Source organism: Cnephaeus nilssonii (assembly GCF_951640355.1).
Source record: "Cnephaeus nilssonii genome assembly, chromosome: 4".
In the NCBI taxonomy this organism is placed as follows: Eukaryota; Metazoa; Chordata; class Mammalia; order Chiroptera; family Vespertilionidae; genus Cnephaeus; species Cnephaeus nilssonii.
The window spans coordinates 69918777-69943037 of record NC_137075.1 but is presented as its reverse complement, the minus strand read 5'-3'; the positions used below and the strand labels follow the sequence as shown (position 1 = coordinate 69943037).

The window sequence follows — 24261 nt, the reverse complement described above, 5'->3', positions numbered from 1 at the left end:
AAAACATAGAGTATAAAATAAAAGAGACATAACATTATTAAGTAACTAAACTATTCTCACTATAAGATTTCTCAGTAAAAAAAGTAAATATGTACAGATCTTTATTATAGGGCCATTTCCCCAGGAACATGGTTAAGAAGTATTTTTTGAAAATGCATCCTCACCAGGCACAGAAAAGAAAAGACATAGCCTATTTTTACTCTTTGGGCTGTTTCTGTCCAACCAACGTATTTTTACATCACGAAAAGCACATATAGTAAGAGAAACCAATCCATCACTAAGAGTTTAGGCCAATTTCCCTTTCAAGGCCGTTCTCATTGTTTCCTGAAGTAAGACTGTGCTCATAGAAACACTGGCTGTGCACGTATGAGGTGTGCAGTGCTGGAAAGGGAGCACAAAATTCTTTTTTTTTTCTTTTTCAGGATGTTTCCTATCCTCCATCTACCTTATTTCCATTTTGTAACCAGGCCTTAAATGAAGCAGTTTCAGTGGCTGCCAGTTGACTTCTCCGAAGAATGAAATTTCTGCCCATGAGGCAATGATATCTATTTCCCACTTCATTCAGTTACATTACTATGATTAATTATCTCATTTTAAGCAGACTAGAGTCATTTTCCATGCCATGTAGAAGTACCGCACTTTAAGTAAGTTTGAAAGATTTCTATACAAGATAAATTGAGGCTATCTACTTCACTAAATAGTTCTTAATAGGATTTTAAAAATTGATTTTTAGAGAAAGAGAAAGAGAGTGGGGGGGGGGGGGGCGCGGGGGAAGAGAAACATCTATTTGTTCCACTTATTTATGCATTTATTGGTTGATTCTTGTATGTGCCTTGACCAGGGATTGAACCTATAACTTTAGGGGATGCTGCTCTAACTAATTTAGCGACCTGGCCAGGGCCAATAAGATTTTTTTAAATACTAAATTTCTTTATCAAATAAGAATCACTAATGTACTAGACACTCCACTTGGTTATTTCAGATTCATTATCTCATAGAATTTTTCCCAACCTTGGAAATGTATGGAATCATTCCCACTTAATAGATGGCCCAGGATTACAATTATATTTACTTAGGATCCGGTAATAATCAGTGGTAATACAGGGTTTTTAAGTGACTAAAGGCCCGGGGCACAAATTTGTGCAGGGGTTGGATCTGGCCAGCCCACCCTGATTGGGCCAGGCCGGCCAGGGGGGAGGGGATATGTGAGGTTGGCAGGCTGGCCCCACCCCAGATCAGGGGGAGGAGGAGAAGCGATGGGGGCAGGACCGGCTGGGAGGAGGGGGGCAATTTGCATATTAGCCTTTTATTATATAGGACATCTGATTCCAAAGCCACAGTCTTTTCAATGCATTATTAATACTTTTCATATATTTTAAAATTATAAGCTGATTGTCAAAAATGTCATTTATTTGAATTTTCTCCTATAAATTGTCACAAACAAAATTTAAGGAAAAAAACAAACAGATAGCCAAGTCCTTTAGGAATTTAGCCAAAAAGATACTATGGAGCTCACTTATGCCTTTCAAGGATGACAGGGCATTAACAGTGCACCTCTTAAACATGGAAGAGAGAAGAAATACCATCCGTTGGTTCCTTCCTAAGTTTTTGAACCAGGCAATATGCTCGCCATCAGTATATCCAATGGTGTAGTGGTGCTAATCTTACCGCAAAGGGCATGGAGTGATACCAAGCATAGTAACAGTGACAAAGGTAACAACTGCTTGAAGCACCTTTTATCCACTGTCCTTTACCTATTCAATGAACCTCAGAGGTAGGTCATTACCATCCCCATCTAACTACGGGACACTGAAGCAGAGAGGTTAAGTAACTTGTCTAAGGTCACACGATGAGAGGTGAAGCTAGGAGTCAATCCCACAAGTTAGGCTCAAGAGACCACACTCTGAACCACTTCATCCTATTCGGTTGGAGAATATACCTCTGGATACAGAAGTGGGGATTCAGGAGTGAAATATGGCCACGAGTGGGGAGGAGAGAAGACAGGATCCCATAAATGTAGTGTGAGGGATTCCCTGCAGAGCCTGGCCCCAATTGTTATTTGGGTGTGTGACCTCTGACCTCTGAAACAATGAGGCGAGGGATACAGAGGACACAAAAGGGAGTGACAAACATCACAGCGTTCGGTGGAGAAAGCACACAGGCTCTGGCTTCAAATAGACCTGGGTTGAATCCTGGCTCTGCCACTTACTAGTTTTGTGGCCTTTAGTCTGTTTCCTCGTCTGTGAAATGAAGATTATAGTTCCTATCTTATAGAATTGTGAGGATTTTTTTTAAAGGATCAATAGAAAGGGTGCCCCATAAACACAGGACTCAATAAGCACTAGCTGTCGTTGTGATGCTCTAGTCACTAATGGATATGATGCTGTATGACTTCACTTTGGGGAATATTAAAAACTAATGATCGAAGAAGTTGCCAATGTCACTCCCCGAGACAGAAATGCAGATTTGGAGAGGAGAAAAACAACCATGGTATTTCTTTTCACCGAAAAGCCAGATTCACAATATGTAGCCCCCGTGTTATCGCAACATTAGAACCAGGAGAGCCTCCATCCTTCTCCCAGGCCGCTCCGAGATGGCCTGCGGTGACAAACAGCGGGTCACGTGAAACTTTTTTGAAAGCCCTTTAAACAGTGAGATGAGAGGTTAAAAGCCCCTTGTGATAGAGAAGGAGTTTTTTTCTCGGAAGCAGCAGGCACGCGGCCGTCTGTACCTTATACAATCTGTAGTAGTGAACGGCCACGTCGTCCAGCCGGACGGCCTCTTTGATGTATTTAAGATGAGCCTCGGAAGCAGTCAGTGCAAACTGATCTTTATGCATGTTTGGAATGTGCTTCAGGATGTAGTCCTTCCCTCTCTTGGCAACAACCTGTTGGAATACAACGGGCATGCAATGCAACATTTGTCGGGGGGTGTACATACCCTCACCCGTGACAGAAGGACAAGGACCTAAATAAACCATATAAACTAGCTAACAGCCACTAGAAAATTCCCACTTTCACTCTGTTTTCACCATCGGTTATAGTACTAGGCTGAATCAGCTAATACTCAAAGTGACAAAGTCAATGGAGCTGCAGTATTGAGTATCTATGAAGAAAAATCACAAGAAATGGGAAAAATATGTTCTCTTGGCTTTCAACTCACCAAGAACCAAAAAAATATCGAACCAAAAACAAAACCATGCAAACTTGCAAAATTTTGTACACATCATTGCTTCTCCTTGCAAAATTACTGGTACCATGAAATACATCTCCTGTCAGCACATCTTCCTACTTAACTCTTCCAAAATCACAGCCACAGCGTGGGAGACTCTAAATGTTAATCCAAAAAAAGGCAGGGGACTGCGAGAAATTCTCTGAAACGTGTGGTTTTTGCGTAAGAGGCTGATATGAACAGTCTATTGGAATACTTATGAGAAAACCATTTATTTCATACATTCATTATAATTCACTGTGGCTTATATTTTCATCAGACAGGAGCCTGAGCTTTTAGATGTCAAAAGTACACAGCATCTAGCAGCTGCAGGCTAAGACAAAGGTGTCGATTAGTTAAAGGTCCTACCTGGTTTCATAAGGATTATCAATTGTGGCATTACGCAACGTAAACTAGAGTAATGTTTAAAATCATCAGAATAAAAAAAAACTAGAGCATTTTTAGTTTTACTAGTAAAATGTTTTATAGATACTGACATTTTGTTTCTTTCTATTGAATTAAGCATGATAAATTGCTGGCCAATTTTCAAGTTTTACTGAGAACTCAAATTACAGATTTTTCTTCCTAGATGCTTTTTACATGAAGATCATCTATGTCAGTATTTGTCATCCTTGTTCAGGCCAGGGAACACAGAGAAAATAGTATTTGTAAGGGCACTGAAGCAGTGACTTTGGTGACCCCAAGGGTTGAGGACACTGGTACCTGGGCACTCTGGATGCCACGGCACATTGATGGGAAGCTCCGACGTAAATGCCCAAGGCTCAGTGAGCACCTGATGACAACTAGGGAATGCAAAGGCAGGCTAATTTTGTCCCAACAGACATTGCTATGTAAAAGCTTGACACCTTTTGTGGTTTCTCTTCCAACAACTGAAGCACAATCAATCAACTGTCAGGCGGTCAACAAAAACTTACATTGAGCACCTTAATGTGAAGTGCTGAGGAAACAGGAAAGGTTAAATTTATGTCTGACCTTTAGAACATACCAAGAAACACTAAGTTTACTAGGGCTGGGGCCCAAAGATAAACAGCTATTTGAAAATAAGAGGTAAAACACCCCCACCCAGGGTCTTGTTGAGCACAGAGGCGGGGTGCTGGCACCGGCCAGTCTGCCCAGAGGAAGCTACCCCTGAGCTGAGTGTGGGAAGGAGTTAGGTGAAACAGGCAGAGGGGCTGCACAGGCTAAAAGAATTGGAGGAAGAAAGGTCCGAGTGTGAGCCTCCACAGGTGTGGAGACACGGGAATGACTGGACGATGCTACCGCATACAATTCAAGGCGTGGGCCAGTCAGAAAGGAATCTGGAAAGGCGGGCAGGGGCCACGTCCTGCAAAGCTCCTCAGGCATGCTTGGGAGCCCTGGAGGCGTCCTTCGAAGCAAAAGCAATAGCTGAGTACTCACAAGAGCTGGGAGGTGGAGGAACAACGGTGAGGAAGGGACGCAATAGATAGTCATGTAGGAAGTTAACAAAAATACAAGAGAATTTTAGTTCTTAAGCTGGGTGATGGGTTACCAGCTGTTTATGTAAGAGGACGTTCTGGTTGAGTAGATGGGACGGGGAGAAGGAAGGGTGATCAGGGAGGGAGTTCTGTGTGACTCTCAAGTTTCTGGGTGACTGGGTAGACGGCAGTGCCGCCAGCTGAGATTAGGAACACGGAGGCAGGAATAACAGAACTGAGGTGGCGGGAAGAAGATGAATTTGACCCGGCACATTCTGAATCCGAGATGCCTCCGGGTGAACAGTGATCTCACGGACACAGGGGAGAGGTGGCTGCTGAAAGCATTCAGTTGGATGAAATCTCCCATGATCGGAAGGGGTGACATGTCAAGGGCAGCTGGGAAATTCAGGAAGTGAAAGTGTTCACTGGATTTGGCCATTTAAAGGTCACTGGTGACCTGAGGGACAGCCCATGAGTGGAGCGGTGGGGCGAGCAGGCAGATGGAGGTGGGTTGAGGAGTTCATGTGGGAAGCAAAGAAGCTAGAAAATCAAATAGACATCACTTTTTCAAGAAGTGTTACTGAGAAGGGAAGGCAGGAGAGGCATTTCTTTCCCTCCCTCCCTCCCTCCCTCCCTCCCTCCCTCCCTCCCTCCCTCCCTCCCTCCCTCCCTTCCTTCCTTCCTTCCTTCCTTCCTTCCTTCCTTCCAGGATGAGGGTGCAAACCAAGCATGTCATGTATATTCTGACTGCAGAGCAGAGGGTAAAGGTAAGAGAAAGAAGTTACAGCACAGACCTGGAGGAAGGATGGGGACAGAGCAGACTGGCTGGGGTAGAGAAAGTACAGTTGAATAGTTCATGCTGGAATAACCTAAATTTTCTCGCTGAAGTAAGGAGATGGTGGTCAGAGCAAGGAGTTTACTCAAACACAGGGACAAAGGGCCCGACTTACATGATGGCTCGACTTAGGATTTCTTGACTATGGTGTGAAAGCAATATGCTTTCAGCAGAGACTGAACTTCAAATTTTGAATGATTTTTTCCCCCCCGAGCTAGTGATCTGCAGTTCAGTCTTCTCTCGTGATGCTGGGTAGTGGTGGTGAGCCACAGGGTCACAGGGGTAAACAATGGACACTCTGTGCCCACTGTGTCACCAGCATTTTTTTTGCTTTAGTTCAAGGCTTCAAACACACTCCAGGCTGTGTTCAGGCTTCCAGCTGTGCTCACTAATGCTGGGGACCCAAGCAACCATTCTGGTTTTCACCTTCAGTATAGTATTCAAAAAATCACAGGAGATATATTCGACACTTCATTACAAAACAGGCTTTGTGTCGGACGATTCGGCCTTACTGTAGGCGAGTGTAAGTGTTCTGAGCACATTTAAGGTGGGCCCGGCTAAGCTATGACGTTCGCTAAGTTAGGCGTATTGAATGCATCTTGACTTAACCGTATTTTCAACTTACAATGGGGTTGACTGGGAAGGAGAAAATGCTGCTCAAATGAAGAGTAAATAAGATCAAGGCCCTGTAAACACCAACGGCGGGCTGGCACACTCCACGTCCCAGCACATTTAGAATGGAGAGCAATCTTCTTCCGCATTAACTATAAGCCAGCCGCGTCTACAAAGATAGCGCGTGTACCACGCTCTTAAGAGCCGGACTTATATTTTGCACATCATGAAGGGTTTCGCTGGCCACAAAACACCTGGGTTCCCATTTCTTGAAGCAGCGCGAGTCGCCGCACAATGACGTAGAAGCAAGCTGGAGAAAACACTTTAGAATTTGAAAACAGTGCCTACCCAAGATGGGAAGTAAGCCTCCGGCTCAAAGTATTTTCCGTAGTGCTTATTCCTTTTGAAGTTCCCAAGGTCAGCCTGCAGGGCAAAGGCTGCCAGCAGGAAATAGGCCTCCTCGCGGAGCACACACTGAGAATGAAGCACTTGTTTTCTCAGGTGCCAGTAATAATAGAATCTTGCTGCTCTGTCACTAGGAAAATAAAAGAAAACACATTTTGATGGTATAATCCAATGGCATGTAAACAGAACCCAAACCCTGCTATCCATCTGCTGACAAGGGCTCTTCGGTCTCTGCTCCCTGCTCCCCACTCCTTCCCCGCGCACTGAGAAAAGGGGAGGTTGTAGGAACACCTGATCGCTGCCTCACTGAACTACCCTGGCTGCCAAAGTCACATTTCCGAAGACCTGTAACAGTCGATTCATTCAGAGACTGGAAAAACGGTCTGAATCCTTCCCCTGTAATATTTCATTAAACAAGTATGATAATAGAAGCCTAGGTATTTATTGTAGTAAAATAATTTTGTTACAAGAATGCTGTACACATAATATAAGTAAGGACAAACCCGAGGGGACAACCCAACCCTGGCTTTAATGTTTTGCTATCCTTTTTTGTTTTTCAGCTGAGCACATTACAAATACGCTAAGGCCCCTTTAAAAAATGTTTATGAGACTGTCTAGAAAAAAAATTTAACTACAAATGGTGTGATTTTTTTTTTCCTCTTTCAGAATGAATGAACTGAAAAATGCTTCCCTTAAATCTTTTTTTTTTATTATTATTAAGTGGGTGTTACTTTATGGGTGTGTTTTAATAGGCACATGTTATGACAACCATGATACTCCTCAAAAATGGAAATATTAGCAGTGCGCTCATTACAATCCACTGAGGTCAGAAATAAATATAGTCCCCGTTAAACATGTTGAGCAAGAAGTGCTGACTGGGGAAAACATGGTCTAGCTCCAAGAGATGTCACAGGCCCATAGGACGCCTCTGTGATCAAAGTAGAAATGCAAGAAAAAACGTAGGTGTATATTTAACGTGCTTATTTGCCTCTTTATTATTGTAGGTTGAATGTTTTTACCTTAGATTCATAGTGCATTAGCGGGTGATAATAAAAACATATGGGTTTATTTTAACCAAGATCGTGTTTAAGTATGAAGAGTTTAAAAATAAAGCATTTGACAGAAACAAACAAAAGAGAATAAAAATAAAGCATTTATGTAATTTTTTTCCCCTTGGCACAGAGTACTTTTCAGAGCACTTCTTTTTATAATGCTGACCACACAGTGTTTGGACTAGTTCATCCCAGGGGGAAAGGGCAGAAGTTTTGGGATAAATTAAACATTCATTAGCCCCAGGCGGTTAATGCCATACTTAGTCGGTAAATTGAGTAAAGTGCATTCCATACTTAGTAGGTAAATGGAGTAAAAACTTCATATAAACTGAGAATAACTAAAAACTTTCTCAGTCTTTAAAAAATTCTTTATGGACTAATATATTTTACTTTGTAATGTGCCTCTGGCGATGATAGAAATATTAAGAGCGAATTTCACATGTAACTCACTAGCCAAATGTATCTGTTGTCTGTTACATGGGGTTTCTCAAAGTTTAATAAGAAATAAGTAAAACTCAGAGTTCACATTTCTAGTATTTTCTATCAGCCAACAAGATCACCTCTGAAAGTTTCTGGCACTGACTCCTCCTAAGCTTGCTTTTAAAATAGTGAACTCTGAGTTTGTATCATGGGCATAGTATTGCTCATGCAGCCATGTCCAGACAAAGAATCAATTACCTGCCCTTGCCAAACGGCATCTAAGATTCTCACAAGATGACTCCACAGGGCATAATCTTAGCTTTAAAGCTACTACCAAGAACAGAGTAAGACCCCCACAGTGAAAAGAAAACCAGGCTGTAAACACCCATGCGTTTTTATAGGAGAGAGTTCTTGCTGCTGTCCCACCCCCCGCCCCCCCTCAACAAAAAGGAATATAATCCTTTTATCCATTCCTCTCCTCTTCACAAAAGTGCTAGTTCCTTCTTGAATGAAGTATCTTTTTGGTGACTTATGTGTTATTGAAAATGTGGAGTGCAGCCCTAGCCGGTTTGGCTCAGTGGATAGAGCGTCGGCCTGCAGACCAAAGGGTCCCAAGTTCGATTCCGGTCTAGGACACATGCCTGGGTTCCGGGCTCGGTCCAATGTACAGGAGGCAGCCAATCAATGATCCCCTCTTATCATTGATGTTTCTATCTCTCTCCCTTCCTCTCGGAAATAAATAAAAATATATTTTTAAAAAAGAAAGAAAATGGGGAGTACAGAGAATGTGAGTCAGCTAGTCATTCACTTATCTAAAAAAAAAAAAAAAAAAAAAAAAATCTCTCGCCCTAGCCAATTTGGCTCAATGGATAGAACGTCGGGCAGGGCTAAGGACTGAAGGGTTGCAGGTTCGATTCTGGTCAAGGACATGTACCTCCGTTGCAGGCTCAATCCCAAGCCCTGATTGGGGCGCATGTGGGAGGCAACCAACTGACGTGTCTCTTTCACATTAATGTTCTCTCTCTCTGTCTCTCCCCATTCCTTCCATTCTCTCTAAAAATCAATGGAAAAATATCCTCAGGTGAGGATTAACAAAAAAATTAAAATAAAATAAAAATAAAACCTATGAGACAGCTTGGCTGGTGTGGCTCAGTGGTTGAGTGTCAACATATGAACCACGAGGTCACGGTTTGATTCCAGGTCAGGGTACAAGCCCGGGTTTCGGGCTTGATCCCCAGTAGGGGGTGTGCAGGAAGCAGCCGATCAATGATTCTCTCTCATCTTTGATGTTTCTGTCTCTCTCTCCCTCTCCCTTCATCTCAGAAATCAATTATGTGTGTGTGTGTGTGTGTGTGTGTGTGTGTGTGTGTATGCTGGTTTGTGTGGGAAGATGAGTGCCATGGGAAAGACAGCTTCAGACTCTCTCCCTGTCCTCATACCTGATCAGTCTGCCATTTTCCACATAGTATTGTACTCGGAAGTGGATAATCATAGGAGGTCCAAACTGGTCAATACCCTAAAACAAAGTCACATAAAAATCAAGCTGTTTTTCAAAAGTAATAACTTACCACTATTTACAAGCTACTTTTTAAACACGGAAAGGTTTTATCTACTCCTGGTGAGTGTGGCCTTGCAGCAGGCAGACAGTTGTCCCATATGGATACCAGATTCATGCAAAACCAGGAAGTCATAAAGCATCATTACTGTATCTGATACTCATTCACTGTAATGCCAATGACAACAGAAGGGGAGATAAAAATAAATGCCAGTGGAAATTTCTAGCTGAGATCCAGCTCCTTTCTCAGCGCTGTCCCCTGTGGTGACCATTTGCTCCTCATTACAAATGTTCTCTTGTTCCTCTGACATTCCACATACCAAATTCTAATATGCTGTTTGTTTATTTAGACATTCATGCGCCTTACTTTGTAGTTAGCTTTGAAGTGGCCTTCCAGTTTATCCCAAGAATTCTTAAATACAAATTGGAGGCTCTAGGATCAGACACTGAGGATTTATTCCTGACTTAGGAGGGTGATCCTGAAAACACTAGGTAAATCCCCGTGAGTGCTCCCCCGTGTAAACAGATTTCAGGTTTACTGAAGAAAGGCACCCACACAAGAAAGTAACAAAGTATCAAATGTAAGGATAGTAAAAGTAGATTCACAAGTTGCTAATACTACTTAGAACATCAGTTTGCACAGCTAACGCAGCCACAAAAGAGAACATGTACCTTTCCATACTTTGCATTTCAACGCATTAATATCCCATGATTTCTGAAAAGTTATTGTCCAGCATTACTTAAACAGATATCCCAAATCTAGTTCTATGCTGTAAGCTATTAATACTTCATCGATGTGACATTTTAGAACTTTAAAAATGCATTTCCCTTCCCCATTCTCAACTGCATAAAATGTTGTTTACAATATTTTTCATGTAGCATAGCTCAAATAAACCTTTTTAAAAAATCAAAATAATTTTGCTCATAAATGTAATCTCACCCAAGAGACTTCGTATGGTCGTACCTTGCTGGCCTCTTTCTTCCATTCTTTTGGGCAATACTTATAAAGCTTCTGTGACAGCTCCATGTACACATGCTCGTTATCTGCACATTAAAAAAAGGAGACAGGTGATAAAAAATGTTTAATTTTTTTAAAAAAAGGAAAGAATATACAAAGAAACAGGTTTTTCAAAGAAAGCCTCAAGATTTATGAATGTACTCTGAATTCACATACTACCAAGAAAATGCAACAAGATACTAAGACGTAAGTCCTGTGGGCTAGACATTAATGAGGGCCTTTATGAATTACTTTGCTTTTTGTAATACAGCACACAAACTATTAAAATATGTAATATTCAGAAGAAATACAGTTTCCTACTTGTAGTTAGTCTCGAGGGTCATTACAGCTTACAGTCTAACTTCTAATACTGGACGTTACTTGGTTTTACCAAAACATGCTTTTGTTTAGCTCTCAGAAGACTCTTCCCACACGGGCACAATAATGAAACAGTGCAGAAACGCCATCCTCACTGCTATATAAGAAATCAGATAACGCTGATAATAATCACACATTTTCAAGTGGGGGGCCTGACCCGTGCTTTATGAAGAGGAGTCCTCGAGTATATTCTCCCCGTAAAACACAGCGTGACAAGATGATGAACCATTACTCACACTGCCTTTGGGATTGATCTTGTGGGAGGAGGAGAAGAATCTTATGCAAAACAAGAATGAATGCCAAAATATTTCTTCAAGACGAGCAGAAAATAAGACTGCTAAAAACCCATGTCAAAGTGATCTAAACATGTGAAAACAAGCTAACAAAAATATAAAAGTTTTTCAGACTTCTCCAAGAGACTCTTTTAAGAGAGATTTATTTCACAAGAAAAGCCTCCAGCATTCCTATCTTGCACAAAAGTTTTTAATCTTTTATTTTTTTTTTCCTTAAAAGCTTATTTCTTTTTCTCTAATCCTCACCAAAGGGGCAGGCTCATGGGAAGCTCCACTTAAAAATGTACTCCTTCTGAAAGGGACGTGTATTTCTTGGACCACTCCAAGGATGACACACTTGACCACACTGTCACTCCTGGCTGAATGCTGGGGTTCGACTGGAAAAGTGCCAGAAGAGAACAGGTAGGGTGAAGCCACTCTTTGTCTATAGCTGGCCATATTGAATCAACCAATGTGAATGACAGGGATAGGAAAAAGGTCCCAGAGAAAGAGAGAGATGCTTCTTAAATCCACTTATCAGACTGACTAACACCATCGCTCATCTCGCCTGTGTTACTGATTAAACACGAAATGGACAAGATCAGACAACCTTCCCGTTGAACCTGATTTGTTTGGCTTGAGTTCCCGTCTGAAGAAGCAGCCCAATGAGTAGAACTGAGGCTGCTGCTCACCATAACAGCACATGCCTAGTTCTCAAGTGCCCCTGCCCCTGCCATCTGACAGTCTGACCAGAGCTTCATTCTTTAAGAATTCTCAAGCACACACCGGTCCTGCAAAGCAGGTGGCACAGTAGTTCCCATTCCACCAGTGAGAGAACTGAAACTGAGGAAGTCAAGCGGCATGTCTAAAGCCACATAGTTAGCAAGTTGCAGAACCAGAATTAGAACCAGGTCATCAGATTCCTGTTCCAACGTTCTTTCGCCATGTTACAATCTCCCTTTTAAAAAGAACACCTTAAAGACCCTTCTTTCGAATCCGAAGGAAGCTGTAAACTGGTTTTATTAGACGGACTTTGTTCAACAACAAAGATCAACAGTCTGCTTATGCGGTAAGAAGAATGACCCTCAGTGCGGAGTAAACGTGAAGTTATTCAGAACCCACAGGGTGCCTTATTTCCTCCCAGGCCCTGTCTTGAAAGAACAACTGAGGTATGTACTAATGCTGGGATGGAGCTGAGCGTTTGTGTTTTTATTGCTGTAACTACCCTGGGAAGAAAGTGAAGAGCAAATGGTTGATTCGTGGGTTCCTGACATGTTCCCTGCTCTGGCCTCACCTAAAAACACTGAAAACAGCTCACATTTGAGAAGAGCCTTGCTTACCAGTTGATCACGACACACTTTCCAATCTGACAGATCTAAGTGTTTTATGGTACTAACCATTTTCTCAAGATATCATAAGCCTTAACATTAAACTAATTCCTGTAGCAAAAAATAATTCATAGCCAAGTGTAAATATAAAAACATTCCACAAAAAATTCTCCTTGAAAAACTGAACAAAGATATGAAAGGTTTTTGGTATCTAGAAGATTACATTAGAAGGAATTTTTTTTTTCTTTTAAATTTTAGAGAGAGACCTCAATGTAAGAGAGAAACATTGATCGATTCTAACTGAAGCTCTAACCATTCAGCACACCAGCCAGGGCCTTGAGAAATTTTAAATTACTATTTGAAAGAAGAACGTTTATAAGAAATGGCTGCAGGTAAACCCTGGGACCTAAACTCTAAGGTGGCAGGGTAGAGAAGCCCTTTCCTCGACAACCTTCTCCACATAAAGTATACAGAGGAAACCGATCCCGTCTCTCAAAGTTGTAGATTCTGACTGGAGACAAGAGAAGGGGTAAGGAGGAACAAACAGAAAATAAGCGTAAATCAATAGGACACTTTGTTATATAGTCAATAGCAAGTGAATCTGAATAGCGGAAAGTCAGTTTTATTGTGTCTACATTTCTTTTCATGCCCAAAATTATAAAACAAATTAAATTACTAAAATATCCAAGCTAATTTCCTACCAGCTCCAGCTGCTCCCTCTGGGCAGGGAAACAAAAATCAAGCTTGGTTCATTAAAACATAAAGGAGCAAACACATAAAATCCAGACTCCTAAAGAGGAAAGAATTTTTAAGTTCAAACTATAATAAATACATGATCTAAGATTCAAAATCTTGTAAAAAATACACAAGATTTTGGTTTAAAAAATGAATACTAGACTAAAAATGATGATCAGTTTACGGGTATTTTTGGAATCACAATTTCATAACATATGCCCAATGTAAGCAATAGGTATAAAATGTCATTTCCCTTGGGATAGTTGGCTGAATCCATGAGAGATAAGGATAAGACTTACTCTGTATAACACTGAGTCCAAACAGGTGACAGTCCTTTAGCCTGAGTAGGTCACACACCTGGACCAGCAACTGGTGACACAGAATTTTAACCTACAGGGGGGGAAAATACAACTTGAGATAATAATTCAACCACGTCCACACAGTGAGCCACAATTGGGCAATGAAATGCATTCTAAATAGATTCCTTGAAAGGATAAGCTGACACTAGCAAAACAACTGTAGGTTTATTGAAAGTGTCTACTTTGCCCTAGCCAGTTTGGCTCAGTGGATAGAGCGTTGGCCTGCAGACTAAAGGGTCCCAGGTTTGATTCTGGTCAAGGGCACTTGCCCAGGTTGCGCGCTCGATCCCTAGTAGGGCGTGTGCAGGAGGCAACCAATCAATGATTGCCTCTCATCATTGATGTTTCTACCTCTCTCTCCCTCTCCCTTCCTCTCTGAAATAAATAAAAAGAAAAAAAATACATATATATACACTAGAGGCCCGATGCATGAAAATTGTCTAAGAGTAGGTCTTCCCCCAGCTGCCGGCACTGGCTTCCCTCTGGCACCCGAGACCTGGGCTTCCCTCTGGCCACTGGCAGGCACCCGGGAACCAGGTTTCCCTCGCAGCCCCGACTTTGTCCGGAAGGACATCCGGTCTAATTAGCATATTATATTTTTATTATTATAGATATATAAAAAATCGTCCACTTTAATCTGTGGCTGAGTTTCAATAATGATTATCACAATACAAATTTTTACAACATGGTAATAAAAGTCCCAATGCAATCTGTAGGAAACTCATAAATCTTATGATACATGGGCAAGGCCTTAGTCTAAACCCATTATGGTATGTGATAAGTATTTCGGAAGGAACCCAAAACAGCCTACTCAGATTATCAAATTTGGCAAGTATTTTTATAAGGAAAGTTTTCCTCGTGATGGCCTAAGCAAAATACTCATATATTATACAATACATGAATGCCTAGCTCTTATTTATCTTAATTAATCATTTTATTGTCTTATACTTTTAGGTACCTAAACCAGGCTCCCTTTCTGAATTCTACTATAAATCAAATATCATAAAACCACATTAATTTGAAACCCTGGGAGTAAATTATTCTGAAAAGTCGCATGTTGAATGATAAAACAGTCCTTACAAGATATAGTTTTAAGACTTCTCAAATACTTAAGGAAGTGTTTTGGGAGATAGAAATTGTGCTGAGTAAACCTGGTTGAATTCAGAATGACTAAAGCTCATTGGAGTTGGAATTGACTTTAAGAGACCCTATTGGTCATTACTTCATTTTATAGAAGTAAAAAAATAAGACCCAGAAAGCTTAAGGTCAAGTGACAAAGGCAGCAATTCACAACTTTGCTAATCTGTGTACTGTAATACTATTATACGTGTATGTTAAAATATGTGCAACGTGACAGTTTATCATTTCAGCTATAGCCATTACGGGTGGCATTTCACTTCTCATTTGTACTACAAGTTGCAAATTCTGTCTTCAATGATAATATGACAATTAGAGTTTTAATTACTATAAATTCTAAATTAGTTCATTCTGAATTAATGACTTTTTATCATTACCTTAATATGTAACTCAGATTCAGAGAATAAAAACATGCTGAGACTCCTCAATAACGGACAGCCAAAGAGTTCAGAATGGTGACAATGACCAATGGAGGAAGGAAAGTAGGCTCACTTCTCTTTTCCACAGCCATTACTAGCCGGCAACTAATCTAAAGCACCTGATCCGCTGGAAAGCGCAAAAGGTCTGTATGTTAAGGCCAAAGACAAATTAGGGGGCTTAGGAAAGGTGTCCTATTTATATCCAGGACATACCGTAGGCTCTCCGTAAATACTTGATGAATGAAAGCCAGGAGTCTGATTTCCCTGTGGGCTCCTTTAGTTCTGTCCCACGACTCCAGACTGCTCTCTGACCACTGAAGCAGGCAGACCATGCAGTAAATGGGAAAATGTATGAATGCAAACCCACCAACACCACTGGGAGAACACATGTACCAGTAGGAAACCATCATCCTCTTCATTCATTAAAAGGACTTTGGATTTTGAGTTCGATAGCACCATAATTCCACTTTAAAAATAAGCTTCAAGCCCTAACTGGTTTGGCTCAGTGGATAGAGCGTCGGCCTGAGGACTGAAAGGTCCCAGGTTCGATTCCGGTCAAGGGCATGTACCTTGGTTGCGGGCACATCCCCAGTATGGGGTGTGCAAGAGGCAGCTGATCGATGTTTCTCTCCCATCGATGTTTCTAGCTTTCTATCCCTCTCCCTTCCTCTCTGTAAAAAATCAATAAAATATATTTAAAAGAATAAAAAATAAAAATAAGCTTCAATAAGCAGACTGGTAAAGGAAAAAATACCAGTTGTTACATAAAATTGAACTATATACTACAAATTTGAGACTCAGAATGTCATACAGTCTAGGGCACCTCCAATTCTTAGTTTTGACTGTAGCTAAAAATGTCAGACACAGAGCACTTAGGATAAAAATGTGATGAAAAGTTCACAGAAAAATTCTTAAAACCACAAACTGTCCATGAACATAACCTAGGTTGTATTGTGTAACTGCTGTTCAAATTATGCTGTACATTTCCTCCGTACTTCCCCTATAATTATTATTATTATTGTTCTGCATGTTAAAAGCAAGCACTTTGGAGCCGACTGATAAAGCTCTTTAATAACTAGCAGGTAAGCACAGTGTTCTTGTTTAAAAATTGCAATTAGCAACGCTGTGCTCTGAAGTCTCACCTGCCGTGAGAACAAGCTTGGGTTTCGTGCTGGCTTAGTATGAGTCTTCTGCGGCAACACGTTAGCTGTTGTGAAATTTTTCATTATTTAATCTTCGGGAGCAATGGAAACTTTAAAAAAGTGCTATAGAGTATGAGGTTGTAAGAATTAAGGCAGTATCTAAAGATATACTCTACATGAAAGTTTTTAATAAAAACAGTATTTGATCCTAAATATCAATGGTGTTGAGCAGAAATGTTTTAAATATGTTCCGGAAAAGAAACCACAAAAGCTCTTCACTCTGGTCTTACTTAGCGAAGAGGTACAAGCTCTTGGTCACAATTTACATCACTCAAACTTTTGTGGCTCTTACATTTGGCATGATTTTATTTGCCAAGTTTTCCAAGTTTCCACATTTAATATTTATCTGCTGATTAAAATCATTTAAAACAGTCCCTTATCAGTTCAACTCATGGAGAATTCGGAATGATCAAGACACTAAACTTATCCCACCTGAAGAAGATAACATTGTATCAACTATGCCTGTCAGGGAGTAAACTGTCTTTGCATAAAACACTAGTTACAAATGATGAAAAATTAGACCATTCATGAAATAGATTTTGCTACAGTTAATTTGTGATACCACAACTCTAAGACATCAACTGCTATTTTCTGGCAACCTTGAATGGGGTTGCTGGCAGTGAGGAGTTCCCACACTCCGTAGCCCAGGCCCTCCCTCCTTGGGTCCAATGGCTTGATGGAGCGGAATCTGGACGTGGCCAAGGAATCTACACCCCCTGGAAGAAGAAGAGGCCTAACAGAGTTCAGACTCTCCCTGTGAGTTTCATTAACAAGGCGCCCCAACTGAAACAGACAAACCGCTCAGAGTGCCTGGGCACTGTGCTTTATACAGGTTCCATCTTTATTTTTATTTTTAATATATTTTTATTGATTTCAGAGAGGAAGGGAGAGGGAGAGAGAGAGAGAAACGTCAATGATGAGAGAGAATCATTGATCGGCAGCCTCCTGCACGCCCCCTACTGGGGATTGAGCCCACAACCCAGGCATGTGCCCTTGACCGGAATCAAACCCGGGCCTCTTCAGTCCGCAGGCCGACGCTCTATCTACTGAGCCAAACCAGCTAGGGTATATGCCGGTTCTATCTTTAAATCCTTGCAATGTCCCTGTGAGGAGAGTAAGATTATCTCCTCTTTACAGATGAGGAAACTGAAGCAAAAAAAATGAACTTGCCCAAGGTGCAGAGCGAGTCATGGACTATGGGTTTTTACCTAGGTCCCTGTGACTCAAACCGTCCTCAGTTATGACGACATACTGACGATCCTGTAGGAACTATTATACTGGTTTTGCAAAAGAAGGGAATTAAAGAAGTGCAAAATTAATCTCTGAGTAAGAACTGAAAGTAATAATACCAGCTTACCATCTACGTATGAGAAATTATGCTATGTGTTAACCCTTAATTCTCACAATCACTCGGTACCACCGGTACTATTCCCATTTTATAACAGGTGAAGATGTTGAAGCGGAGGGAGGTCTGATAAATTTTCTAAACATGGGATTTGAATTCAGGTCAGAGTGTGTTCAGTACATTCACAAAGTTCAGTACTTTTCACTACCGTACTGCCCCTCAATTATTCTTCATAAAGGGAAGGCAGAAAGGGAGTTAATATAAATCAAATGCCTACTATGTGCTGCGTACTGGGCAAGTTGCTTTTGCAAGTGAGGAAGGTGAGTGAGCTTAAGAAACTTGTCCAAAGGTCACAAAACTAGTAAAATGTAGAGTCAAATGCAGAGGAAGGAAGCAGCCTTGGTCCCGGGTGCCTGCCGGCGGCCAGAGGAGGGAAGCAACCTGGGTCCCGGGTGCCTACTGGCGGCCAGAGGAGGGAAGCCCAGTCCCAGGTGCTGGAGGGAAGCCGGTGCCAGCAGCTGGGGGAAGGAAGGCCTACTCTTGCACGAATTTTTGTGCATCGGGCCTCTAGTATATAATAAAAGGCTAATATGCAAATAGACCGAACCACTGAAAAACCAAACAACCGGTTTTATGATGTGTGCTGACCACCAGGGGGCATGTGGGGCACATGGCAGGCGTTGGCAGCAGGCGGCAGAGCACGGAACATGGTGGGCGTTGGCTGTGGTGGGATGGTGGAGCAGGTAAGCAGGGGCGCCGGACCAAGGCGGGGTGCCGGTTGCTGTCACCGGGGCGAGCCTCTGGTGGTTACTGAAAATTCTTTGCTCCCACATGCCACGGTCCCATCCGGCACTTGCACCTGCTGCCGGCGCCGGAGTCGCCACGCGCACCCGCTGCTGGTGCCCAGCGTCGGCCCCAATCGCATGGTGCTGTCAGCAGGTGTGAGTGGTGGCTGCTGGCCCCAATCGCCCCTCAGGGCTTCTCCACCTCCTCCTGCTCCTGAGGGGCGATCAGGGCCGGCAGCCGCCTCTTGCACCTGCTGCCGGCCACAGCCCCACTCGCACCCACAGCTGGCGCTGGAGCCACCGCTCGCACCAGCTGATGGTGCCGGCCTCACTCGCACCTGCTGCTGGTGCTGGCCCCAATCGCTCCGCGCCGTCAGTGGATGTAAGCGGGGCTGGCGCTGTCAGCACGTGGAAGCGGCAGTGGCAGGAGCGGGGCCGCCTGCAGACAGGGGACCAGGGGCCGCAGCAGGAGGGGTTGGGCAGGGGCATGGAGGATGGGCTGAGACCTGCCCCTGTGCCCACTGCAGCCTTGAGGCCCACAGTTCCTTTCAAGGTGCACAAATTCGTGCACTGGGCCCCTAGTGGTCTGAATATTTAACAAGCTCACCAAATAATTCTGATGTGCATTAAAATTTTAAAGCCACTGATGTATAACAATGAACAGATTCACTATCTTCCAATCTGTTCTCTACAATTATCTTCCTCACCTGAGATTTTAGTACAAATTAATTTCCTAGAAAATTATAGTCAGCTTTTAATATTCCTTGTGAAGTCAGATTAGTCTTCCTTCCACTTAACTGAGATCAGTGAAGTTTTGTTCCATCTCCTGTATGTGTGTATATAAATACACATGAACTCATGTATACATATTCCACCAGGTAAAATGATAGAAATGGAATTGAGAGAAGTATCTTAAGTGCTTATGCTATATGATTATGCATATTTTTAAAATTTAGTGGGTACATTTTTATATAACTGTGTAAAGAAACTGAAATAGCATAGTCACATATATAAATAAATTACATTTTAATATATTTTGCCAGTGCCCACAGTGAAATAGAGATATATTGCCAATTTTTATTAGGTTTTAAAAACCAAATGCTGCAAAAATAATAGATTGTCATTTCACACATCAAAAACAGCTCAGGTACACTGAGTAGTACCTCATCAATAGAAATTCTGCCCAACAGATGATAAAGTTAACTCAATAGGCAGGTTTGATTTTCAGACAACCCCTATAAGCAAAAACAAGGTTAAATTAGTAAATCAAGAAACTGTAGTGATTGTCAGGATAAAGCCAAAATGGTTAATAAGCAAGAATCTTTTCCCATCTAAACTGCTTAATGAGGATATTTAAATGCCGTATGTATTCAGTATAACATTTAGAAATATTCTTTTATACAGTAATTGGGTTAAAATATAGTAGCATAAAGCAAAAAAACAACAACAACAACAAAAAACTAACTCAAGGCAATTTTTCCCCTTAATTCCATCAGAATACAATCAATAAAAGTTGATAATAAGGAGAGGAACTGAAAAATGCAAGGCATGCTACTGATTACCATAAAACTATTTGGCAGTCTCTACCAAAGCTAAACTTATGTATACCTTGGGATCCACGATTCCATTCTTGGGTATAAGCCCAGAAATGTATACATATATGCATACACATAAAATGTTGATAACATTTTTATTCATAATAGTCCCAAACTTAAAATAACCCAATACCCATCAACAATAGTTAAAGATATTGGCATATTCACACAACAGAATATTATACAACAATGAAAAAGAAAGAATTACTATTACATACAATAAAATAGATGAATTTCACAGGTCAAATGTTGAGTGAAAGAAACCAGATACCAAAGAGAACATGTATATAAAAGCCTAAGCAACCATTACAACCAAACAACTGAACAACTGGTCGACCAGTTCCTATGATGTGCACTAACCACCAGGGGGCAGACGCTCAACACAAGAGCTGCCCCCTGGTAGTCAGTGCACTCCCAATGCCAACCTCCCACAGCCCCTCCCCACGGCCAGCCCCTCAATTGGCCTCAATTGGGGGGCCGGCCGGCCAACCTCCCGGGTTCCCTTCTCCCCGCCAGCTGGCCCCCCATAGGCCTCGATCACCAACCAGGCCGAGGGACCCCACCTGTGCATGAATTTGTGCACCAGGCCTCTAATAGCACATAATTTCAGGGGCATGGAGTTCAGAAACAAGCAGAATTACTTTATGGCGATAGAGGTGGAACAGTTGTTACCCTTTGGGTGGAGATTACTGACTAGGAAGAGTCACAAAAGATCTTTCTGGGGTGCTGGAAATGTACTATATCTCAAGTTGGATGATGATTACAAGGATGTATACACTTATAAAAATTCATTGAGCTGCATGCTTAAGATTCCTATACTTTGTTGCATGTAAATTATAACTCAATTTTTAAAATTAAAAAAAAAAAAGTGTCATATTCCTTAATCTCCAGGTGAACTAAAGAGAATTAACTTTGACTCATGAAGCACAAGCAACAGCTTAATGTTCATAAGCACAACCTATTCATGAAATTGGCTAGACTTAGGCTACTATTAAAACAATCATCAAAACACATTAAAAAGCTAGCAATTTATTACTATTTCATGTGTGTAGGTACAACTCAAAAGTATTTAAAAAGCAAATTAATATTATCTTTTATAATAATAAAAGCGTAATATGCTAATTAGACCGGACAGTCGAATGACCTTCCGGACATCCTTCTGGACGATGCCGCAGCAGTGGGGGCTGAGACAGAGGCAGTTAGGGGCGATCAGGCAGGCAGGCTAGCAGTTAGGAGTGATCAGGCAGGCAGGTAGGCGAGCATTAGGAGCCAGCAGTCCTGGATTGCAAGTGAGTGCAGGCCGGACTGAGGGACCACCCCCCCCCCGCATGAATTTCGTGCACCAGGCCTCTAGTATATCAATAAAAATTATATTTCTATAAAACGTTTAAAAATAGCAGTGTTGGTTTTGCTATAATATAGTAGCCACAATTGTCTAATTTTACCCCAAGTGAGAGAATATTGAAGTCAGTTGCACTTCAGCCATAATTCAGAGTTCATACCTGTGTGGACTACTTTAGCACCCCAACCCACCAGATGATTAATGATCTCATTCTTTAATAACTTCACCCCTTAATTAACCAAGTCAGAACTTGAATGTGGTCACTGGTGGGAACACAATTATTTAAAGATCTCTAAGGGGGGGATCCACTCACATTTATGATGATGTTCAGAGATTCGTCATTGGGAAGGAAAATGCACACACTCCGGCGGTCTTGCATGACTCTGTTGTTATGGAAGTTCAGTTTGTTCATTGTGTGGGGGCTCTCTAGTGGTCAGCGCTGGGCTCCGAGTCCCCGGCAATGCCGCTGGTTCCGAGAACTCCACAGCCAAACTCCGCTCCTCATCACACACTCTGTAGGAGAAGCATCATGACGTGCCACGATGGAGGTTTCACAGCTCTAAAACAAAAAAGCCCAAATCAGGCGTGAATAAAGGCGGTGAGACTGATGAGAAGACGGGGAGAGGAGCAGCACAGGTCAGCGTGTCTCAGAGACAGGGCTGCCTAGCAGAATAAATGAGAACGCCCTGAAACTCATTCTACAGCTTGCCCACTAACGGCTGCCGTAACACTTTCATTCACAATCATGAATTAAACGCAAAGCCCTCGCATCCCAGGCTGCGCCATGCACTGCAGGGCTCACAGAGGCAGAGCCGCCTTGGAGGCGTTTTCAGCCTCACCGGACAGATAACAAAGGGCTCCGAAAAGAAGCAAAATGACAAAATAGCAACGACAACAACAAAATTCTAAACGCCTTTCTTCCATTACAAACTCAAATAAACGTCTTGGCTCTTGCATGGCATTCCTTCTTCAACCACTCTGGTCTGGCTTTCCCCTCCTCGTCACCCGCCTGGCTCCACGAAGAAGCCAGTGACTCCAGACCCGTGGTCGGCAAACCGCGGCTTGTGAGCCACATGCGGCTCTTTGGCCCCTTGAGTGTGGCTCTTCCACAAAATACCACGGCCTGGGCGAGTCTATTTTGAAGAAGTGGCGTTAGAAGAAGTTTAAGTTTAAAAAATTTGGCTCTCAAAGGAAATTTCAATCGTACTGTTGATATTTGGCTCTGTTGACTAGTGAGTTTGCTGACCACTGCTCCAGACCATCAGCAGTAGCCGAGGAGTCACAGTAACGGATGCCTCTCTGACATTTACCACGGCTACTATGCCCTCCTTGCAACGTTTTTCTCCCTTTTATGGCACTGCTGTCTCTCCTAATTCTCTCACTTGACAATGCAAACAATTTTTCTATTTGTTATCTCACCAACCAATAAAATACAAAGACACAACAAGACTGTATATATCAAACTATGTTTGTATGCAAAAGAAATGTGGATGTTGGATATCTCTGACAGCTAATCAGTTTATTAAACATATTAATTTTATTTTTTAACTTCTCTCAGATTTTCAATGTATACGACTTTATTTCCAAGTAATGAAAATTTCCTCTCCAATTTTCAATAATGGTCTTTTTATTTCTGTTTCATGTCTCATTGCATTGGCAAGGCCTTGTAGAATAATTTCAAAACAGTGGTGGATATTTCCTACTTTTAAGGTGTGTGTCTAATATTTCATCCATTATTGCTAATATAACACTAGTCAACGAAGATGTGTTAAGACTAGTTGCCTCTCAAACCATTAGCAATATTTATAGTGTTCCTTATTTAATACCGTTATATTTACACTGTTCCTATATTTGTGAGAAGCAAAAGAGAATTTCCAGGAGTAGAGAATTGTTTTACCAGGCAGAGAGTTATAACCATATAGTTTTAATAGAAAAGCTATTATCAGTGATCACATAAATCAAAGCATAAATGAGACAGAATCTTGGCCTATTTGCTTCTTAAGGTTAAATGCCTATCTGTAATCAGCAGGAGGGTGGGAGAGAATAAATATAAACTAGTATTTCCTTTTAAAGTATAAATGCCCAGCCAGGGTGGCTCAGTGGTTGAGCATTGACTCATGAACCAAGAGGTCACTGGTTCAATTCCCGGTCGGCCAGGGCTCATGCCTCGGCTGCAGGCTCCATCCCCAGTAGGGGCGTACAGGAGGCAGCCGACAGATGTTTCTCTCTAATCGATGTTTCTATCTCTCTCCTTTCCCCTCTCCCTCTAAAATCAATAAAAAAAGATGTCTAAAGTATAAATAATATACTATCCAAAAGGGAGCTACTCAAACTAAGTAAACACAAATGGTAATCTTATTTACAGTATTCCCTCCCTGGGACGGTGACCAAAAGCTCCCTCTGGAATATTCTGCTTTTCCTAAAGGATAGTAGCGACTGTTTCCCATTAGGTTGTAGCCAGAGCATCACCCGACAGGGTCACTGGAGGTCCCTGCTGCAGTTCTCTCCAGGCCGGGATGGTGGACCCAATGTGTTCTATGACTACAAACTCACTGCACCGAATCCCATCACCGATCTAAAACATGCGCACTTTGAGTTCAGCAGTTCCAAAGCACCCATGGTAGGACCAGCGCTGCCTGCAGCAGGGTCACCTGGACATCTGTAATAAACACAGATCCTGAGCACAGTGACATCTCTACTCAATCAGGATCTCCAGGGTCAGGATCGGGCCCAGAAACCTTAATCGTTTAAAAAAGCTCCCCAGCTATTTCTGACATACAGTCACATTTGGAATTCACACTTCAGCTAACAGAAGGAAGCA

General features: G+C 42.0%; 1 protein-coding gene across 4 annotated transcripts in view; it reads right to left on the bottom strand.

Moving 5' to 3' along the window:
• Window positions 1–24261, bottom strand: part of FRMD6 (FERM domain containing 6) — an 81410-nt gene that overhangs the window by 18620 nt on the left and 38529 nt on the right. For 2 of the 4 annotated variants that reach the window (XM_079769428.1, XM_079769427.1), the window contains exons 2-7: window positions 21754–21997; window positions 13556–13646; window positions 10487–10590; window positions 9431–9507; window positions 6463–6649; window positions 2732–2887 (exon numbers count right to left, since the gene is read on the bottom strand). In XM_079769428.1, the coding sequence (XP_079625554.1) occupies window positions 2732–2887; window positions 6463–6649; window positions 9431–9507; window positions 10487–10590; window positions 13556–13646; window positions 21754–21852 (714 nt within the window). In that variant the 5' untranslated portion in view covers window positions 21853–21997. Of the gene's footprint in view, window positions 1–2731; window positions 2888–6462; window positions 6650–9430; window positions 9508–10486; window positions 10591–13555; window positions 13647–21753; window positions 22000–24261 lie in introns of all 4 variants that reach the window. The other 2 variants (XM_079769426.1, XM_079769429.1) reach the window with 2 other exon arrangements.